The sequence below is a fragment of the Thermobia domestica genome, chromosome 9 (genome assembly GCF_964235325.1).
Source record: "Thermobia domestica chromosome 9, izTheDome1.hap1.1, whole genome shotgun sequence".
Taxonomy (NCBI): domain Eukaryota; kingdom Metazoa; phylum Arthropoda; class Insecta; order Zygentoma; family Lepismatidae; genus Thermobia; species Thermobia domestica.
The window spans coordinates 84,337,882-84,359,569 of record NC_137462.1 but is presented as its reverse complement, the minus strand read 5'-3'; the positions used below and the strand labels follow the sequence as shown (position 1 = coordinate 84,359,569).

General features: G+C 35.9%; 2 protein-coding genes across 3 annotated transcripts in view; one reads left to right on the top strand and one right to left on the bottom strand.

Moving 5' to 3' along the window:
- skd (mediator complex subunit skuld) overlaps window positions 1-214 on the bottom strand; it is a 259,399-nt gene extending 259,185 nt beyond the window's left edge. For both annotated transcript variants that reach the window (XM_081771449.1, XM_081771450.1), the window contains exon 1: window positions 76-214. In XM_081771449.1, coding sequence (XP_081627575.1) covers window positions 76-144 — 69 coding nt within the window. In that variant the 5' untranslated portion in view covers window positions 145-214. The remainder of the gene's footprint in view (window positions 1-75) is intronic.
- Window positions 215-265: 51 nt separating this feature from the next.
- mRpL50 (mitochondrial ribosomal protein L50) overlaps window positions 266-21,688 on the top strand; it is a 39,105-nt gene continuing 17,682 nt past the window's right edge. Inside the window, exons 1-2 of the mRNA XM_081771451.1 lie at window positions 266-421; window positions 20,262-20,362. Coding sequence (XP_081627577.1) covers window positions 347-421; window positions 20,262-20,362 — 176 coding nt within the window. The 5' untranslated portion in view covers window positions 266-346. The remainder of the gene's footprint in view (window positions 422-20,261; window positions 20,363-21,688) is intronic.

The following is a 21,688-nucleotide window of genomic DNA, read 5'->3' as shown; positions in this document are numbered from 1 at the left end:
ATATATGCATTATAATCAGCACCTGTGATTTGACTAAAATTGTTAGTCCACAAAAACACTAGAATCAGAACTTACCAGAGCAAAGAAGTTCGTGTGGCAATCTTCTAAACTTGCACCGTTTGTTTGATGGTTTGGATGCGTCATTGCGTCTCCATCATCTTATATTTCGTTTAAATCACTAGCCACACGCCTTTTATAACTAAAAACACACAAAATTTGATGTTTAACACGATCATTCACTAAGCTTTTCACCTTTCTATGGCGACTGTAATGGCGGATGGGAAACAACAAGCGCCGAGAGTTCACGATAACCATTGGTCAATAAGTATCACGTGGTACAAATAAAATGGCGACGCTCATGAGGCATGGATGGTTGAAAACGAATCTTCGAAAAACGCCGAAATTGGGGACAACTTGTTTGGTTTGTTACGTTTTATTCACAGAAACACTTAGGTGTACACTTTTCCTTTTGCCCTTCTAGCCAGAAATTATAAACATTATGATTCTCGTGTAAACCGTTATGTATAATTGCTTTTACAAAGTTTATTTTCTATGTGTAACATTCCAAAACTTGCATGAATTTATTTATTTTCTACAGAAAAAATGTAAACTAGTGTATACAAGATAGATGTTCAAGTAAGTAACAGTAGTACTTAGCTTCCGCGTGAAGTGGAAGTTACAGTGTGATGTCCAACTTATTCAAATAAATTAGAAGAAAATTTAAGTGTGAATAAAAGTACGTAAACGGTCGTATTTTAAGATTATTTTGAATAGTAACTTTTAACAAACAAGACTAACTTTACTTCTCATAGCTGAATTATGTGTACATTATATTTATTATAAAACTTTAGGCCAGACAAGTATTTTTTTAAAAATCCACTTTAATCGAAATTTGGTTTCTGCCGGTAGATTTATAAATTCTCATCGTTGCTAATAATTTATAAACAATATGTATATATATGCATTTGGTTAAGAACGTACATAGCCAAACAATACAAATATATGTGTAATGCTTTTAGTGTAAATCAATCAGGCTCTTACGTAAATTTCGCTTTCGTAGATTCTAACGTAGGATTACTCCTCTCATTTCCGTCGTTCACTCGTAACTGTTAATCCAAATATTTCTCATTTTCATGCTTTCTTCGCTCATCACGCATTCATGTGTGTCGTATTACTGCACAAAATTAGTAACCTTCTAACTTTTAAGTGTTGCAAACTACACACTATGGGTTGAGTTGCCCCTCCGTTTTTTATTTTAAAAAAAAATAGGGCCTAGAAAAATTTATAGGAGAAATGAGATAAGAAGTAATGATTTGGAGTTCTTATATGATGTTTAGGTGTGTAAATTTGTCAGTAAAGTTATGTTTAATACGAGAAAAGATATGTAGAGGTGAGTACTATTTGCAAGACGCTGAAGGTTTCGATGATTCAGCAAACTTGTATAGGATGACGAATCGGTGCTTTGAATGTGAACTTTCCGTATTGTTACAGAATTATATAAGAATATTGAACAGAATCTTTATTTTTATAAGAACCACGGATTACTGAATGTAAGTGATAATTGAAGGTTGTAGCTTAACTGAAGTTTTACCGAGTAACCTAACCTAATCTGAACTAACCAAACCTAACTGAACTTAACCTAGCCTAACCTAGCAGTTTTATAACGTTTTTTAACTGCTTTTTTCTAGGTTTGATACTGGAGGGGTAACTATAAACTTAAGCCTACACTATTCAGAAATAACGAATCCCGTATCTTATGTTTCCAACCAGCACTATAAATATAAATGACATCCTAGTACAGTATATCTAAATAAACTTTGAAGAGGGGGTTTGGAGACAGTGTCTCTTATCGAATACATGTCCCTGGGACATAAAAAAAATACAAAACGCATGCGAAAATACTTCTTCCCTGTATTAGGTTGCCATACAAGGGAATACTTGTATTCGAACTTCTCTTAGCAGAAAATGTACCGCACTCTTACTGCCGTAGAAAGTGTTTCTTAAGGAAGAAGTTGCATTAATAGATACAGATTGCCTTTAGTGCTGAGTACTACAAGACTGAGTAGGAAGATAACTACAGCGTTTGCAAATATGGAATAAAAGTTACAGTGCATAAAAACAAACCAATTTGTGCTAGGTGGGCACCAAAAAGTACGAATTCTATCTAACCGAGTCAGTGTAAGAGCACAACGGGGGAAGGAGCCGAGCGGTAGCGACGCGGTGCGTGCACACTAAACGTGCACCAGCGACGGTGAGTATACGCATAAACAAAGATAATTGAAAAATACTTCATATAATATAAACGTATGTCGTGTGTGTGTGGCACATCTTTGCGACATTTACACCATTACTTTGTACTGTACCTTCAAATAGCACTTCACTTCGTCATGTCTTTCTTATGGAGTACTACGTGGCATTTACCGTATGTGAATAAGGAAACCCACAGAAAACCTCACTAAGGATGCCAGGATCCGTTACACCTTCCCGAACGAGTTTCCCTACTGGGAATCAGATCCCGGGATCGACTCTTGTTGGAAAAGTACAATTTAATTTCACAGTCATTCACTTTCATTACTCATCCTATCCTTTAACCTAAAGAGCATAATCGTGGAACAAACAAACAAAAAAAAAGCGAGTGAAGTAATACACGAAAACTAAGCTGCAAAAATAGGGCGGGAAAGCACTTAATATAAAGTAGAAGCCGCATATGAAATTATACATTAGAAAGAGACATGTCCCCGACCCCTTCCTTCAACAAGAATTTTATATAATCAAATTTAAGAAAAGATATAACAAACAAAATTTGAATATCTGAAACCTTACCTTCTAACCTGAAGTCTTGAATTACTTTCTAATGCCCCACTTCTCATTGACACTTGCTTTAAACACGAGAAACAATTCCTATTAAAGAGTATATAAGATTTTCGTATGACGCCACGAAACCTTGAAAACAGTTTATACACATTTTGATAGAGTACAGTACGTTAACATAGTTCTGTCAGATCATTAGCAACTAACAACTGCGATACCTCATGACTCCAAACGAATCTTTTTGTGGTGGATAACTTCTTGTCCATGAGTTTTCTCTGGTATTCCCGTTTCCTCTCACATTCTCAGTCCACCAATTCTTCCATCATTCACTTGCCTTAATCATCATCTCCCTTGGCCTAGCACGTATAATCGTAGGACGTTAAACTGAATTTTCATTTTATTTTGAATCCGTGGTTTGTGAACGATTATAGTGTTGTTACAAGTGGAACTGATATTCGTACTCAAAACAAATCAGTTAATCATTGTCGAATGACCAAATCAATAATGAATGAATTGCTAAAATGAAAGCTTGCCTTGACACACAAGGTTTAGTAGATGAACATTGAAAGAATTATAAAGTGTAGGACTCAGCTGGAAATTGAAACTCGTGTTTGCGGCTTACATTCCAGTGTGCTTACCATTTCGCTATTCCCTCCTCTCCCCCAACAGCCAAACATCTATCATTCCTGAATTCGGTGCTCATACTTTCAGATCAGTGTCTTTAGTACTGAACGCTTAATACTGTTTTCGATACACTACGTGCCTATAGGGTACGTGATGTAAGGAAAGTCATTTGATACTTTACATTTTCTCACTTACGAGTCAGTCACGAGCAGGGTTTGCCCAAGTGGGCCCAGCCCGAAAAAACCCACCGGGTTTTTTCGGGTTGGACCCACCTGAAAAAGCCCATCTTAAAACCCACCTGGGTTTTTGACTTTTTTGTTAGTGTATTATTGGTACAACTAAGGTGATCACATTGAAAGTTATTTTTGGGCGAATTATATGCTTTCATGTTAAGATAGACAATATTCAACATAAGACCTTTATAAAGCTCTAAATGCACTGAATAAATAAATAAATAAAAAAAAAAACCTCACCTTAGCTTGAGATAATTGTAGAACAAAGTAATGTTTACATTATGCTTATAGCCTGTTTGAAGTAAAGTAAGCGATTGTATATTTTAGAAAATACTTTCCATGAATAGTATGTTTCCTGACTCGGCACCGCCGAGGGACGTTATCCCTCATACGTTGACGGGTTTAAGGTCATAGGTGCCGGTACTAACAGTATATATGTAAATACATTAGTAAAACTATTAGTATTATTTCTTACCTTTGATGGTAAGAAAAGTATTCAGTAAAAAAATTCGGTTTTCCAACAACAACAGTTAAGTTCAGTCATTTGTTGCTAGCCTTCAAGTAAGCATTCTGTAGAATCAACACTAGCAATAACGTAAAAATTCTTGTCAAAATTAAGAAGCTCGGAGCTCCGAAGACTACGTAACGCTTACTATTTCAAGTGCTGCATTCAAACTTCAGTATTAATAGAAGTTTCGATATACAGTAAAGCAAGCTGCATTTTGAGGGAAAACCCGTCGTGAAAGAAGTGTTCGGGAAATTCCCACAATTGAACCCACAAAGCATCGAAAGTGAATACTTCAACAATAAAACTATTTATTTTACGCTCGAGGATATTTCATTTCATTTTAGACATTTTGAAACATTTACTTTATAAAATATGAATTATAGGCCTATCTTTGTTAATTGTTTCAAATTAATTTTCGGAAAAGAACGGTCTTGCATCAAGTGCTCGGGTAATTCCCATAATTGAATGCACAAAGCATCGAAAGTGAACTTCAACAATAAGACCATTTATTTTACGTTGAAAAATATTTAAGACATTTTAATGAATTATGTCTTTGTTTTAAATTAATATAGCTACTTGGTATTCATATTTGGCGAACGTCACTGAGGCTCCTAGGATGACTCGATCTACATTTGTTCGTTTGTCTGCTTTACCACACAGTGTTCAACTTTCGGTCTTTTAAATTTTCAGGATACAAACCAGAGACACTAAATTTTCTGTTTAGATTTTGACAGCATACCAACGTAAAATTACAAAATGGCGCGCTTTTTTTAAAAAAAATAAATAGCTGATATCCACTGGCGAAAATCTCGGGGGGATGATGGGGACATAACTCTTACAATCTTGGAACTGTCCCCCTCAATAATCCGATTGGAAATGTGTCTTTTAGGAAGAAATGTGATGATTTGTGTCCAACTGTCAGAAAGGAAAGTCAGATGAAATTGATACCTCCCAGAATAAGCCTCAAATCTGACCGCCTCCCAATGTTGAAGACAACTCTGCTCCCCTACCCATGTTGTCCCTGAGTCCCACACAGGGGACAAAGTATGACGATATTATTATTACTTTACAACTTTAAAATCAGACTGGCAACATTGAACACTGTTTACAGGGAATGATTATATTTGGATCATCCCTTGTAAACAGTTTTCAGTGTTGCCAGTCGGATTTTAAAGTTATAAAGCAATAATAATGTCGTCATATTTTATGTCCTCTGTGGAGGACGCCGGGACCGACGTGGGTAAACCTCCCCAGCATTGTTTTTCGCCTTCATAAATATTTTGTACCTCGCATATATATATATATATATATATATATATATATATATATATACCGTCTTACCCGTCCCCCCAATGTTGAAGACAAATTTGCGCCGCTGCTGATATCCACGCTACAAAGCGCAATTTTAGGTCTTTCAAGTTGAAATTTTCAAAGTAGAAGCACGAGAGACTAAATTAGCTGTATATATTTTGGCGGCATAAAATTTCAAAATAGCTGGTATCCATGCTACAAGGTGCAATTTTCGGACTTTTAAGTTGATATTTTGAGGGTAGAAGCACAAGACCTTCTAAATTTGCTGTATAGATTTTTTCGGCGATCCAATATAAAATTTCAAAGTGGCGGCAATTTTTTCAAAACAGCAGTGAATAGAAAGTTGTTACAAGTTGTGACAATGTCACTCATAAAATGTAAATCATATTTTAACATTTTTACCCCAAAGAGATTGAAATATTTCGAAAAAAACCAATTAAACCCGAAAAAACCCAATAAAACCCGAAAATACCCACATGGGCCCAGGTGGGTTGGGTTTTTTCAAAAATACCCGGGTTTTTTCAAACCCTGGTCACGAGGGTTCATGGTGTTTTCATCACCGAAATGAACTTAAAGAAAATTAAACATGCACTGTGTCTATTTCGAAAAATACCTACCACCCATCTCAACGACCCGTTCTGAGCAATGTAAGAAATGTCGTTTTTGAAGAAATAATCCTTTTGGCTTTTGAGTTGTCGATTACGTACGCGTTAGTCTGTGGTTAAAAAAGGTGATAATCCGTCGAGGCATGATCTGTGGAGTAGGATAGATGTGGTAGAATTTCCAAGCAAAATTTGATGTTTGTCTCCATGATCACTTTCCCTTGTGTAGTCCGGCTTTGCCAGGTCGTATTGACAAACCTTAGCGTGTAGACGCCTTTAAGAATGGATTATTTCGTGGAAGTAGTTGTCTTTTGAGGTGACCTCAACTACAAAAACAGAACTGTGTCGTCCTCGTCTGCTGGGACATGTCGGCATCCGGGGACACGACCTGATAAAGCAGCCAAGAACAGCGTATGGGCTACAATTACGCTGGAAAACTCTTCCGTGCTCTGACATAGTAGCTGCTTTCTCCAATGAATGTTCTGTCACTGGCAAGCGAGATTAAACGAGGCCAACGAAAATGAACTCTATTCAGTTAAATCTCATTTGGGCAATTAGGAGACGTTCTCGCGCACTGTTTGCCGGGATGAAGTGATTCTGACACTTTTGCGTATCGGATACTTATAGCTTACACTTTATTAATATTATTATTATTATTATTATTTTAACAACCCACGATTATTCACCTAGGATAAGATAGTGAGATGGATGATAATGTTGGAATGACGAAAGTGGGAGGAAACACGAGAGCCTCCGAGAAAATCCCCACTCACGACGTTGTTTGCCCATCATAGAGCCCATTGGCGGTAGCTGGGATCAAACCAGGGACCCCAAGCGCTGGAGGTGAGCGTTCTAGTACTGAACCCCCGTACTACATTCCCACTTAATACGTGGGGCTAATGTTCGTATTGCGAAGATTATCGCTCCACTGAGTGTTGGGAATACTCTTGTAGAAAATCCAGAGTACTCAGACCTCAGAGAACGTTTAGGACTGACTAAAGACCTTATTCAGGCTTTTGTGGTCTCACCTTTATCCGTGCAATCGGAATGTTTGACGTACTTTGAGGTATTTTCTTCTTAGTTAAAAAAAAAAAAAAAAAAAAAAAAAAAAAAAAAAAAAAAAACGAGCATTCTTGTTGCTTTATCTTTAGACACCTTTAAATGTCTGTGGTATCTTCATCAAAGTTTAGAAGACATCTACTTTGCAAAAATATTTAAAGATGTCGAAATCATCAGCCTGATAAACAAAATATACAAGGTATGTTAACTTTATTGTTGATTCCCCATAGCAATACATACCGTGATCTGCGATGTGATCGCAGAAAAGTTGCCAGAGAAAAAAAAAAAAAAAAAAAAAAAAAAAATAGCCAACAGAAAAGTTCACTAATCAACTTTCGCTAGTGAACCAACCCATCAGTTCAAAACTTCTGAGATCTAGTACAAAGTGGTAAACCAGAGGAAGAAGAGGCTGATATTGCTTTAATAACACACGTTTTCGTAGAATACTCAAAGTTTTTAAATTTTCTTCTGGAACAAGTTGAAGTTTATATACATGAGTTTAATGCTGACGCAAGCTTCTTGAAACAGATAGTATCTAGGTCAGAATGATTGTTTAATTTGGATACTTTAATATTTCCAAGAAGTAATGTTTCTGTTGAGCAAGCAGAGAAGAACTTTCTTCAAACTTTGAGTTTGTGAATATATATCCCATTTCAGTTTTTGATAGATACAGATCATGTTTTTGTTAAATACAAACTTTTCATTAAGGACTTGTAACCAGCGCAAAAAGTGAAGGAAAGTTTTTTGAATTCAAGACATTCTTTAAAGTTACAGTAACAGATTTTACCGAGACAAGTACTCTGTTGCAGTAAAGCTAATGATGATTTGTTTGAGTATACCATTGTCTGAGGCTATATGTGAAAGCTGGGGTTCAATGGTTACTATTATGATGGAGAAAAGGCCGGCAGTAGGGGATGGACTTGATTGCAACAACAGACCAGCTTACATACATTATCTTAAATGGACCCCCATCAGGATATTAAAAAAGAAAAAAGAAAAAGAAAAAGAAAAAGAAAATTCCTTAAAGTTGCTCTCATTACAAAACACTGTGTATCGTATCATAAATATTTTAAATCTGCTTCTTGTAGCAAAACTATTTCGAGAAATGTGACTTCACAGGCTGTAACTCGAACTACGGGTACAACTGAAAACTGTTTACCATGCTTCATGTAACGCTGTAACAAAAACGTGATTGTATCATCTTGATTTCTTATTTTGAAATTCCTGCAGAAAATTTTTGACTTACAAAAGCTCATCGCAGAAAGATAAAATTCTGCCATCGGATTGTTGATAAATGCGTTATACAAAATGAAAATCTTAACTTTTTATTTCCTTTTTAAATTTTTTTCTGTTAGGAGTTTTTTGTTGTATCTGTTTTCTAAAGTTCTTTTCTTTTTATATATTTCATTATCTCTTCATTTAGCCTTTTCACGAGCACTATATTATATTATATTTGTTTCTCTTTTAATTTTGAATATCTTATATGTGATTTACACTCCTTTAGAATTTTTATTCTAAACATCTAATTTGCAGCTTGAGTTTACCATTGGCCTTATTGTAATTTTGAACAAATAACCTTTCTGCTGACGTCCGCATTAAACTTAACCAATCAATCGGAAGTATTTCAGATTACTCACTTATTCTCACTTGCAAGGTGTAAACTAGGACGTTCGGGCCGTTCTTCAGCAAATGAAAATTCGCGTGATTGTGCAACGACAATGGTTCCATCAACATCTTTTCTAACCAGTTTTTGTTGTGTTAGTATATAGTAGCTTTCCAATGACAAATGAATTTTAAAAATAAAGGTTTTATAAAACTCGTTGAAAATAAAATATCAAATGTTTAAGCAAAATTTGTGGTACTATTCAGGGATACGATATGGAAGTAACGTTCGAAACAATTAGTGATTGTTTTCTAAACTGTTTTCATTGATTTATTTCTAGGTGAAGCTTCGTCTAGAAATCTGCAAACGAAAGTAACATTATTTCATATTTAGAAACAAACTGACACGCAGCTTGGGCCGCAGTAGCTCAGTGGTAGAGCGTTCTCTTTAAGTACTCGTAATGAATCTGGCAACGAATATACCATCTTGAAGAAAACAAATGATTGAAGTTATTTGGATATGACTAACTTTGCGCTGCTTCTGAAAATGATGTTTCAAAATGATATTTAAGCCCGCTTTACCAAAATTTTTGTTCTTTGTTGGAAAGTATGGTTTCGAAACGACACAGAAATTCCACTTCGATATAAGCTGGAATGATAAAGTTACATTATTATTATTATTATTATTATTATTATTATTATTATTATTATTATTATTATTATTATTATTATATTCAGTGATAGAACGCTCATCTCTGGTGCGAAGGGTCCCTGGTTCGATCCCCGTCCACAATAGTTTGTGGTGGATAACATCGTATCATGGATTTTCCCGAGATTCTCTCACATTCTCACTCCACATATTTTTTTATAATAATTCTCTTTCATTCATCACCCATCTTTTTTAGCATAAAAAGCAAAACTAAAAAAATTAATTTAATTTCATATTATTATTATGATTAGACCTGTTATTATTACTAATATTCTGAAAAATAGCGAAATTAGTAATTTGTATTAATAATGTTTTAATTGATACCGATAATCGCGTTTTGCTTTGTTTGGTTTGCTTTCAGGTTCTTGTCTCTTATCAGAACCGAGGCTACATGAAACGTAAATCTACAACTTAGCGTCAGATTCAGAATTATTTGAATCGCATCTAGATATCACGCGGCAAATTTTTGTATATAAATTGGACATTTCGAACCGTAAAATTCCGAAACCTAATCAACGTAGAAGGCTGAAATTTGGTATTTTTCAATCTTGCTCTGATATCTTGTGTGACCTAAGAATCATCAAAATCTAAGAGAGTAAGTCTAAAATGGTGTATTAACATAGAATGAGCCGCACTGAGTAACCTTTCACGCACGTATGAACGCATCTATTCTCCACTGTAATGTTTACTACATTGTGCCTTTTAAATGTGACAGCTAATAAAACTTCACGAACATTTTTGGTTTACTTTTTATATGATTTACTGAAAGTTCCTTTAATTTAATGTCCCACGATTATGTACCGAGGATACCGGAGGTGTGGTGATGGTAATGAATGAAGTGGTAGAATGAAGAAAATGAGAGAAAAAGGAACAACCCATGAAAACTCACCCACACGGTGTTTTTCACCACAAAGCTTACTTGGTACTAGCTCGGATCAAACCAGGGATCCCACGCACAAAAGTGAGTACTTTACAACTGAGACACCGCGATCTCTTTAGTGAAGTTCTGTTATTAAGTTTGATTTTAATTTTTACTTGATATTTTATTTCATCCTGACTCTTTTAATGCTCGTTTGTGGCCGAGTGCCTAATGCGTTACTTTTTATACGGGTGGTTCCTAGCTCCATACCAGGTAGAGTGTTGTCCTTTGATAAGTAGGTCTCGTCCTTTATAACCCGTTAAACTTGAATAACAAGAGTTCCCACTGAACTGAAAAAGTCAAAAAATTTTAAGTTGGTGTTTTTAGAACCCTTTTTCTTTCTTTTCTTTTTTTTCTTTCTTTTCTTTCTTAACCTGCTATTTGGTAGGAGATATTTCATAAATTAATTAATACGTTTAGCAAGGTTTCTTTACCTACACACGTTATATACATATATATTCATAGTAGATTAGGAATCCCTGATTGGGAAATATAGACCTAGTTGGTTTTTTACATATGTAGACCTGGCAGTTTCTAGCTCATGACCTGGAAACCGGGAAAGTCAGGGCATTCGTACTTGTCAAATAAGTGGATACCCTGAAATCAACTCATTTAAAGGAATAAGAAACAATTATTTAAGAATATAAATTGGAGAATGTAGTAACTTGTGGACGTACTGTTTAATTTACTGCGTCCAGTATTTAATGTACTATTAACTATGGTGTTTCGGTGTTCCTTGACACTCCTCAGCAGATAGAGTAACTCGCTAGTAATTTATCTCACTTCTCAGAATTTTCTCGTGCATTATTTTGTTACTATAATTTAAATTCCTTGAACCAGAATGCTCTTTTTGTGAAATTGTTTTTGCTCTGAGTGTCTTATGCAGAATATTTTATGAAAGCTTGTTTGATTTTACGCTAGTTTTTAGACGTTTCACTCGCTTCTAACAGGCACTTTGTGAAGCTTATTACTAAAATTCGTTAGAAGTGAGCAAATTTTCCATAAACTATCACAAAGTTCTCCGCACTGATTTAGGAGCTAGCGCGTGTACCTTCGATGCACGTAGTTCAGGGTTCGATTCCCCGTAGGAGAGCACAAAAGAAAACGAATTTCACTTCTATTAATCATCCGTCTCTTTTAGTCTAATCGTAAAAGCTATAACTGTGGAACGTTAAACTAAAAAAGTTCACTTTCTTTCAAAGAGTTAGGATTTAGATATCTGGGCTTTCGACATCTAAGGCCATTTATCCCGTCACGTTTTGAAGGCTGACGTCCCTCGGCGAGCACACTATCCGGGGAAAGGGAGCGGCCTGGGACCTATAAGTTAGATACCACCCCGGCATTTGCCTGGTGTGAATGAGGAAAACCTCATTCAGCGTGGCTGGCCTGAAAAAGCGTTTTACACTTTTTCGACCGAGTGCCCCCACCGGGAATCGAACCCGGGACCGCTCGCACCGAAGGCCACTTCCTTTCAATTCAAACTAGCACGACGTCACACTTCTTTATTAAAAAAAAAAAAAAAAAAAAAATCTTCTGCATAACGTTTTCGCAGCAATAAACAATTTCAAAAGATGTAGATTCTAGAAATTGTAGAAATTGTGAGAACTAAGATGTTTCAGTGAGTTGCCCGGTCTACTGGATAAGGTGTCAGGGAACACCGAAACAGTACATTAAATATATTGGACACAATAAATAAGAAAAGATATTTATGAATGATCATTGGACTATTTCGAAAACTAATCGACCTTCTTCTGGCAGCAACATATTATGAATTTTATTATTTCTTACACATTTTACGCAGTCAGAATCCTTGCAGGTAAGTCTCGTCAATGAGTTTTAGGTAAAAATTGATTAACTTGAACGTAAATTATAACCAGTAATTTTAAATGACAGAAGGAATTTTTCAAACTTTCAGAAATGATATGTTCATTGATGTTAATTGTTGATAGTTGATTTTGTTGTAACAACTGTTAAAGAACGTAAGGAACACTTACGTATAACTATCAGAATTGCCCGTTTTTCGCAAGGGAAGAATAATGTTGAGACAAAATCGTTGAAAGTAAAGAAATGTGTGAAATTTCGGTATACCATAATGGCATTGCCTTTAAGGATTCTCAAACCAGCAACCTGTAATACAGTAAATAGTGTGGGTTGCTAACACACACACGTTTATATTTTATATAGATAATAAGAAATTGCCACTTTCTCCTAAGCATTCCAGTAACAATCTAATCGTAAACGTTTCAGTGATAAATTTCTGCCATCATCCGTGGGAAATTTATCGCTTTTTTTATATAGAAAAAAAAAAAACGTAACGTTGCTTGTGGAGCTACGTTATTGATAAATCATCATCACTGGAAAAGTTGTTCTGATTGTGCACAGTTGTTTATTTATTTAGTTTAAGACCAGATACAATTGATGGGAAGACAAGACAGGTCTCAAAGCAAGAAAACTGAGGAACAATGCCTCACTAACCCACAACCATTATTCTTGCATAGATGATGATTTATCAAAAATATGTGTCTTGGAGCTTGCTTTTGTCATTCTTTTTTCTTAGTGAGCTCCCTCGGGCTATATGGTTAGTGTACGCGTCTTCGGCGTGGGAGATCCGGATTTGGTTCCCGGCGGAAGCTCATGTAGTTCGCATTCCACCTTAACTCCATTTGGACGACTGTCACGAATTCGCGACATACTACGAGGCGCATTTCAAAAGAAAGGGCCGATATTTTATTATAACCGACTGGCAATAGTGATCGGATCACGCTTGCGCAGTAACATCACTTAGTCCATTGGCTATCAACCAACCATAGTTTCGCCAGTCATCTGTTTGTTTTCGTGTGTGCTGGAGGGTGTTAAAATGGCTGCGCGCATACAGAATCTCGCCAGGTGCGAGGTCCGCTCTGTGATTAGATTTCTTCATGCCAAAGGACAAAGTGCTGCAGAAATTCATAGAGAATTGTGTTCAGTATACGGCGACAGTTTAATGAGTGAAGGAAAGGTACGGCAATGGTGTCGTGCATACAAAGAAGGCCGTATAAATATCCACGACGAAGAGAAGAGTGGAAGACCAAGCATTCAGACTGACGACTTGGTGCAGCGAGTGAATGAAAAAGTTAAAGAAAATCGTCGCTTCACCATTACTACTCTGCACATCGAATTTCCAGAGGGTTCACCAACAACATTGTTTCGAATTGTTACAGAAACATTAGGATATCGGAAATTGTGTGCCCCCTCCCCAAAATGTTGATAGACGTCCACAAACAGAATCGACTGACTTCAGTACGTGCATTTCTGGATCGCTGCGACAGAGGGGGTGATGGATTTTTTTACCCACATTGTTACAGGTGAGAAACCAAGTGACTATCACCTCTTTCTGCACCTAAAAAAGTGGCTTTCATCTGAACGATTTGAAGAACCTGATCAATTGAAAACGGCAATGTTGAAGTGGCTGAACTCCCAGGCGGCGTACTTCTATGCAGAGGGTATAAAAGAACTTGTGCCACGGTACAGAAAGTGCTTGGAAAATAATGGTGACTATGTTGCAAAATAAAGTGGATATGTACTTGTTTTTACCCAATAAAACAATGTTGCTAAACTTAGTTATCTGTTTCCAATTAAATATCGGCCCTTTCTTTTGAAATGCGCTTCGTATTAATGAGGGCTTATGGGAGTTGAGGTATAGCGGTGGTCACAGATGCCAATTGTAACGAATTCTTGACGTACCCGCTCACCTCATCCTTGCTTACTCTGCCATCTATTGACGATTTTGCCTACTTCTGTGAGGTTGGGGATTCTGGCGGGAATAGAGCAACGTGTTCCTGCTTTTTTTTTTTTTTTTTTTTCAGATGTTACAATAAGATTGTTGGACTCTTTTTCTAAATACATAGTAAGAAAATACTTTTGACAAATTTTTCACGCAATTCCGGCATTAAGACGTTAAACTTTGGTCTACATCTCATATAGCCTCGCTGCTGAAAGGGGTAAACTAATTTATGCATCCATTAATAACGTAGTGATGATAATGAAAATTTATAACTGAAACGTCCATTATTAGATTTGTTATTCGGAAATGAAATAAAATGTTTCAGTTTCACGCCCCAAGTTTATGCTGTTTAGGCTAAAGGAGGTGGATGATTAATGGAAATGAATGATTTAAAATTAAATTTTTTGTGCTCTCCGACCGGGAATTGAACCCGGAACCACGTGCATCAAAGGCACACGCGCTAGGCACTAGACCAGCGGGGAGAGCCGATTGTGGTTTGGGTGCGTAGGTAAATGTTAAATTTCCCCTATTATTAGTTGATATATATACTATTGTTTCATTAAGTAACACTTATTGATATTTTTAACACGACTTCATCTTCCTTGAGGACAGATTATTTACAAATATGTAGTCTCAAGGAATAATAAGGTGAGGTTCGAAATACAGAATCTGTTTTTATTTGCCTGAAGTTTTTACCTTTTTTGTTCTGTATTGATGATGAGCACAGCGAAGTGCTTGAAATACTTATTGTAATTTCTTGTCTACAGAAACGAGCAGAGGTAAAAAGTTTATTTATTCTCTTTTTGTCTATTTTAAAATTAGTCTAGTGTTAGTTTTGCGATGTGAATCAGCTTCACATATTGAGATTCTAGCATAATGTTTAAGTTTTTACTAAATAATAAATAAAGGAAGAAATGATTAGTCTTTTGAATGAAATTTTTCTAGTTCAACTTAAGACAATAACATAAACTAACTATCCTTTAAGCGATCAGTTCTGCATGAAATTAACTGATATTTCTGCTTCCGAGAACTTATGCCTTCTAAAAGCTAAAAGCGATCAGGTAATAATATGTACGATTATGAAGTAACTGGAAGAATGATTATGTAGGAGGAAATCAAAAAACTCGCCGATGCTTGTTGTCCACCACAAACTTCCGTGGCCTGGAAGCGAGCCACAGACCTCTCGCAACTGAGGTGTTGCTCGACTACTGAGCTACCGTGCTTCCCTTCCCTCGATTCTATATGTATGTCTTTTGACCTAATGAAAACCTTAAAACAAACAAATAAATAAATAAAAGAAAGACAGTAGGATGCATATTAAATAGTTAAAAGAACGATTCTTAGCTCCTTGCAAGCATCCGAGAAAGCATTTTCTCGTCATACTGTTTCGATATGTGCTTACATTTTCGTCAGTCGAAGAATGAGAAACAATCTTGCATTTTGAAGAATTTTGCCTATGGGCGGATTCTGACGTCTGTTTACTAGAAAATATTAAATTAAATATGGTAAATTGATTCTTATGTTCTTTAAATTTGTGTTACACGTCGGACTAAGACAACATATTATTAATCCGAGCATTTGCATACAAAAACAACTCACCAACGATTCCAACATTGCAATATTACTTATAATCACAATAGTAGAATAGTTAAAGAACAGTCTTCTTTTTCTATTTAATAGATTTCTTTATTACTAATAACTAGAGATGCAAGGGCTCGGAAAAAAACCGGCTTTTTTGGAAAAAAAAACTCGGTTTTTCTGCTTCGCTTTTTTGCTTGGGAAATTTTGGGCTTTTTTGAAAATTCTGCTTTAAATTGATAAACCAGATTTTGTTTCGCTTCTCTACAACACAAAAAGTTATTTAATTAGTGGTTGATGCCGATAATAATATAAAACCTCGAAAATAAACCATGAATTTCGAAAAGATATTTCAAACAGTTTTACTTCTCAACATATTTACATTATGAATTCCAAAGGATTAACCAATGTATATAATAAGATTTTTTTAACCTCCTACATACAAAAGTAAGCAGGGTTAGCAAGAACCATGGTTGTTTTTGAAAATGCCAAAAACCCGTTTTTTGGGGGTGTTTAAACTAGGTTTTTTTGGTTTAAACCAGGTTTTTTTGGGTTTAGATATTTTGCTTTATGTATTTATATTACATATTGACAGAAATAAGTTTGTTTCGCCTTGGTGTTATTATGCAACAACGGGGTTATGCTGGAAGAGGTCACATAAGCTTAAAGAAGTCCGGTTAGTAAATTTCTTAAATTGAGAAACTCCCGCCCTAGCCATCGGGAAAATCCCGTCATTACTCTAAATGTAAAACAATAACGGAAAAATCCTGTTATTGCTTTGCATGTAAAATTTAAAGGTCAGCGTATCATAATCAGTACGCTAAAACTGAGGTATTAAATTACAAATTTAGTACGTACATATCATTGAAAGTACAATCCAAGCTAATGTTGGAAGCAACGTAGGCAATCGATAAATTTTGTCAATTTATATCAGTATATTTAAGCAACCTTGGCTTCTTTATAAAACAACAGGCATTCAGGCATGCAGAAATATACAATTTAGTTTCGTTTCGTATGTTCAGGCTTAACATCCTTACGTAATACCAAGGTTATCAAGGAGAAGACTTTCGCTTAAAGTTACATCCGAACCGCTACTTTGTTTACGCATGAAAGAAGGATTGTGGTTCGACCGAGAATTGAACATGGGACACCTTGATTAAAAGGTAAAAAGGAAATAAAACTAATGCAGATGGTTTGATGTATAGAAACGTCACCATGAAGTTCACACGATTCGCATTTTTTGTACCTTTTTTTTTCGGTTTAAACCAGTTGTTTATTTAAAAAAAAAAAAAAAAAAAAACAGCTGGTGTAAACCAGCCAACCCTAAAAGTAAATACTTCTTTAGAAAAATACTCAAATAAGTAGCAAAATTCTATGTAGTATTATTACTTCAAAATATTCCATACCCTCTTTTTGGAACAAAATAAAATTAAAATAAAACGTAAGAAAAATACTTAGATTTATATGATACACTTAAAGGCTGCACATCTAGAGCTTTTGGTTTTGTATATTCTTGAAATTCTACAGTTTTATATAAGCACCATCACGGTTTTCTCAGTCCTCAAGTTTTCTGTATTTTTAACAAGAGGGATTCAACATATGAAGGGTGTGAGGTAAGAACATGGTTACCCACAATTTTACTATTTTAGGAAATTAGAAATTTTCTGCTGCACAATCCATTTTGAAAGTCGGAGAGCTGATTTTTTACATAAGACTATATATGAGGGATTAAACGAAGCGATATGCGTTGCTGTCTATCTGGTGCTGCATAACTCAGCAATTGAAAATTTGTTAGTTACCATGTTCTTGGCTCACACCCTTCATATCATTATGGAACTCCCCCCCCCCCACCAACACAAAAAAAAAAAAAGAGAGAGAGAGGACTACGGAATATATTTAAGTTAAGATAAATACAACTGCACAACGAACATGATTGACTGGAGCTTTTGCGCTTCTATCGAGAAGTCCGGAATTCAACTCAGCATTCGACCATTCTGACAAAACTTTTCTTCATTCCATCTATGAAGTAGAAATAGTGCGTGTACTGTGAGTTGGTCGACTTCCTTTCTTATTGTTTTTAAATCGTTATTATTACTAATTACCAGCAGTGACGGTTTTGCGAAGGTTAGGGGGGCGGTCTTTCGGACTGAAGCCTGATCCCCAAAATTACGGAATGTGTAAAACAAACGAAATACCTATTAGTTATACCTTTACTCATAAACTTTAAGCTGCCGTCAAATAAAAATTACGAATGTTTAGAAAAACTAAACATTAGTAAGAAAAAACCCTCCCAAAATACTTTTCTAAATCCGCCACTGATTCTCAATATAAAATGATCTTCAAGGTTGTATCCGGAAGATTATCGCTAAATACATAAACGAAACGAAATACAGTATTAGTTATGCCTGTACTCATAAACTTCAAGCTCCTCCCAAATAAAATTAGGACATTTTAGAAAATGAAACAATCAGAGAAACATGTCCCAAAGTACGTTTCTAAATCCGCTACTGATTATTTGTATAAATTAGTATTCAAGGTTGTATCCGGAAAATTATTGCAAAATCGTTGCACAGCTATAGTATAACAGAAATGTGGAAGTACGCTTAGACGGATTTATTGAAAAACGTACGCCTTGACGGATATATAGAAAAACGTAAGTTTAACTTTTGCGCTAGAAGCTAGAGTGCTAAGCTCCTAGAAATGAAACACAGACGACAAACTGAAATGATCCCGAGAAGAAAAAAATTTCGATAACTCAAAAGTTAAACTAAAGTTAAATAGCCTCTAAAATTGTCCTCAAATACTACATTCTTCATGTTAGCTTTAATTCGTAAAACATGTGCTCCATCCATCTTGATGGTGAATTTTAGAGCGAAATATGGCATTTAGGTCATGGAATTCTTAACTATAAGAAAGCTATTTAGATAGAAAAATCATGAAATTGAAAAAAGCCAAAATTTCCAAAATTCTCGTTTTTTTCCCAAAAAAGCCGGCTTTTTATGTGAAAAAAACCATCGATTCAAAAAAGCCGGCTTTTTTGCTTCTCTACTAATAACTGTAAAACATATACCACAAACACTTGCAGAACTCGGTAGTGGATGCATATATATATATATATATATATATATATATATATATATATATATATATATAATATTGCTTGAAATTTAGACCGTTGTTGGGACATACTGGATATTAGTGAGTGCTACAGTTTAGGTATTCATTCCACGTGAGACGCGTAACGATGGAATGGGACATGTGCTAGAATTGTGTTGCAGTCATAGCACTACTCAAGGTGGGCATGCCACTACCACGGATCTTTGCCACCCTGAAACTCCTGCAAATCAGTGAATGATTTGTACACCGCACCATACACCGTTACAATGAAATGAGGAATGTCAATGACCAACAGCGTAGTGGTAGACCATGCACAGTAAGGACACCACAGGCAGTTAAAGCCGTAGCTGTAAGGATACGGCGAAATCCCGTCAGGACTTAATCAGTGATGTCCCGAGAGATGTAAATTTCGAGCAGAACCTCGGCACTCAGAGCTTACAAACAACATATAGGTCACTTCCTGACTCGTGCCTTACGTCAGCAGAGAGCCGTGAAAGCCAAACGTCTTCTCGACCGTTACGCGTGGAAAATCCAGAGGACTTTTTTTTAAATTCTCGATGAGAAACTGTTCACAGTTGAGCACTCCTTTAATGCTCAAAATGACAATGTGTACGCATTGTCATCAGTGCATAGTGCTGAAAATGTTTCCAGGGTGAAAAAGTCCCATCACCCAGCACAGACTACTTATGTTTGTAAGTGTGATATACGTTTTACGTAAAACAAAGTAGGGAGACTTCGGAAAGGTAGTTCTGTAATTATCCTGCCACTGGATTATTGTTGGTGTTAGAATAGTTAGTGAATGAATTTTTTGTGCAAATGCTCACATGAATATTCCTTTGTATTTTACACAGAGTTCAAGAAAAGAGAAAAATATTAGTGAATATCCCAACGAACAACAATTATTTTCTTGTTTTCTTGTAAACAGGGATCAGTGTTCGTATGCCTAGAGGTAAGATAACATTTCTTTTAAGTAAAAGACATGTTATTGAAATCTTATTTTTGAAGAGATTTTTGGACACATGCGGCATCGTTGATGGACTTCTACGTGATATTTAATATTACTTGTTTTGTATACCAGTTACGTGACTAGAATTCGGTGGTAACTTAGGTTAGCTGATGCTTCGTATTGTTATACATTAACTACATATATTATGCAATGCATATAATTTTTAAATTGTGGCTGGTAATTTTGTAGTACGGAGTTCCTTATTCATCTGAAGTATGTTTGCAAGTAATTTTATCATGCCAAAAGAAGTAATTGACTGAAATCTGTCTTTTTGTATGAATTCTAGAATGCAGTAAAATTGTGTGATAAATTTAGTAACTACCGAAAAATGGTACGAGATAAAGAGCCATATTTAAATTCTATAAAAGGTGGCAATGCGATATGTGTCACTGGATCTAATTTCTTATTTCTTCTTGTAGGTTATTCGTAAGAAATCTGAACTTCAGAACACAGAAGAAACTTCTGATTGGCCTCAAGGAAGAAGAATAGAATATGATAATGCATCTTTAGCTGCTAAAGGGTAAGTTGTTTTTATCAGAAAATGAGAATTCTTCAAAGTCTTGTATAATTAGATGTTGAGTTTGTAACCAATTTAATCTGGGGTCTCTGTTTGGGCGGACATTTATTTGTAACCACCCATCTTCGTGTCGCTGTTCGTGGTTAGTGATCCTACCAATAAGTATTTTCCTGATACCTGAACTTACCTTGATAGGACGATGAAGGACCTCTCCAGGAAGAGGTTACAAATTGTTTCCAAATCGCTCGTCGGTCTCAATGATGAGATGAGCATTAGGCGCCTAGAGGTTCGGGTGTCTCGTCTCGAAAGCCTCACGGACGATCAGACGGTCATCCAGACCACAACGCACACAAACAACGAAACACAATGAATTAAATAACACTATACTTATTTATTAGAATACTATTATATTAAAGAAAAAATAACGAAGAGGAAGGAACACAACACTGAACACAGAATATGTATAATAATTTTCATCACTAAAATCACACTTTGCCTTTTAAGTGCACTGTAGCCCTTCTTATATATATATATATAAGGTTATAATTCAGATTTCACTGCAAATGCTTCTCTCACACCATTGACGCACTTGGGGGGATTAGCACTGGGGGAAAAGTTGCCTGGATAATCCCACGAGGAATCCAGTTGCTGCGCCAAACAATCCTGAAGCGTAAAGATGAGTCTTCAGCAAATTAAAAAAAAAAAAAAAAAGAAGTAGAATGCTGATGTTGGAGGACGCATATATAACTGACATGTACGCACAAGGTCTGCGGACCTGGGACTTCACTAGTTGGGGGCGAGCCATAAGAAAACGTTCTTTACCGGCTAATAGCTTATGCCCCTTAACCCAAAATCATACTTGGTTCCCTACGCAACGTGCGTGGTGGGTGCGTACAATACCGGAGTCGAACTCCCTGAGCATCAAAGCTCAAGGTACGGGTTGCAATGGTCGACTGAAGAGTGTTCGCAGTTCATTCCAAAAATCACTCAGTTAACTCACCTGTATGCACATGCAAACAGAATATAGAAAATAGTTTATGTTAATTTTAGTCTACTGGCTACGATGCACGAGACTGCGATAACTCGGGCGTAAGAAAGTACAGATAACGAGCTGCAAAAGCAAAGTAGTTGGTGCCACTGTGGTCACTTGAACATCTAGTCAGCCAGTATTTCTGTAAACTACTGCAATATTTCCATAAGCGATTAAAGAAAGCACTTAATTAAGTTCCAAATAACTGGAGAATATATACTGTGCATAATAATAATTCAGGGAGAAACACTGAAAAGATTCGTCATTCGCTGAAATGTTCTCACCAAAAGCAACGTTTT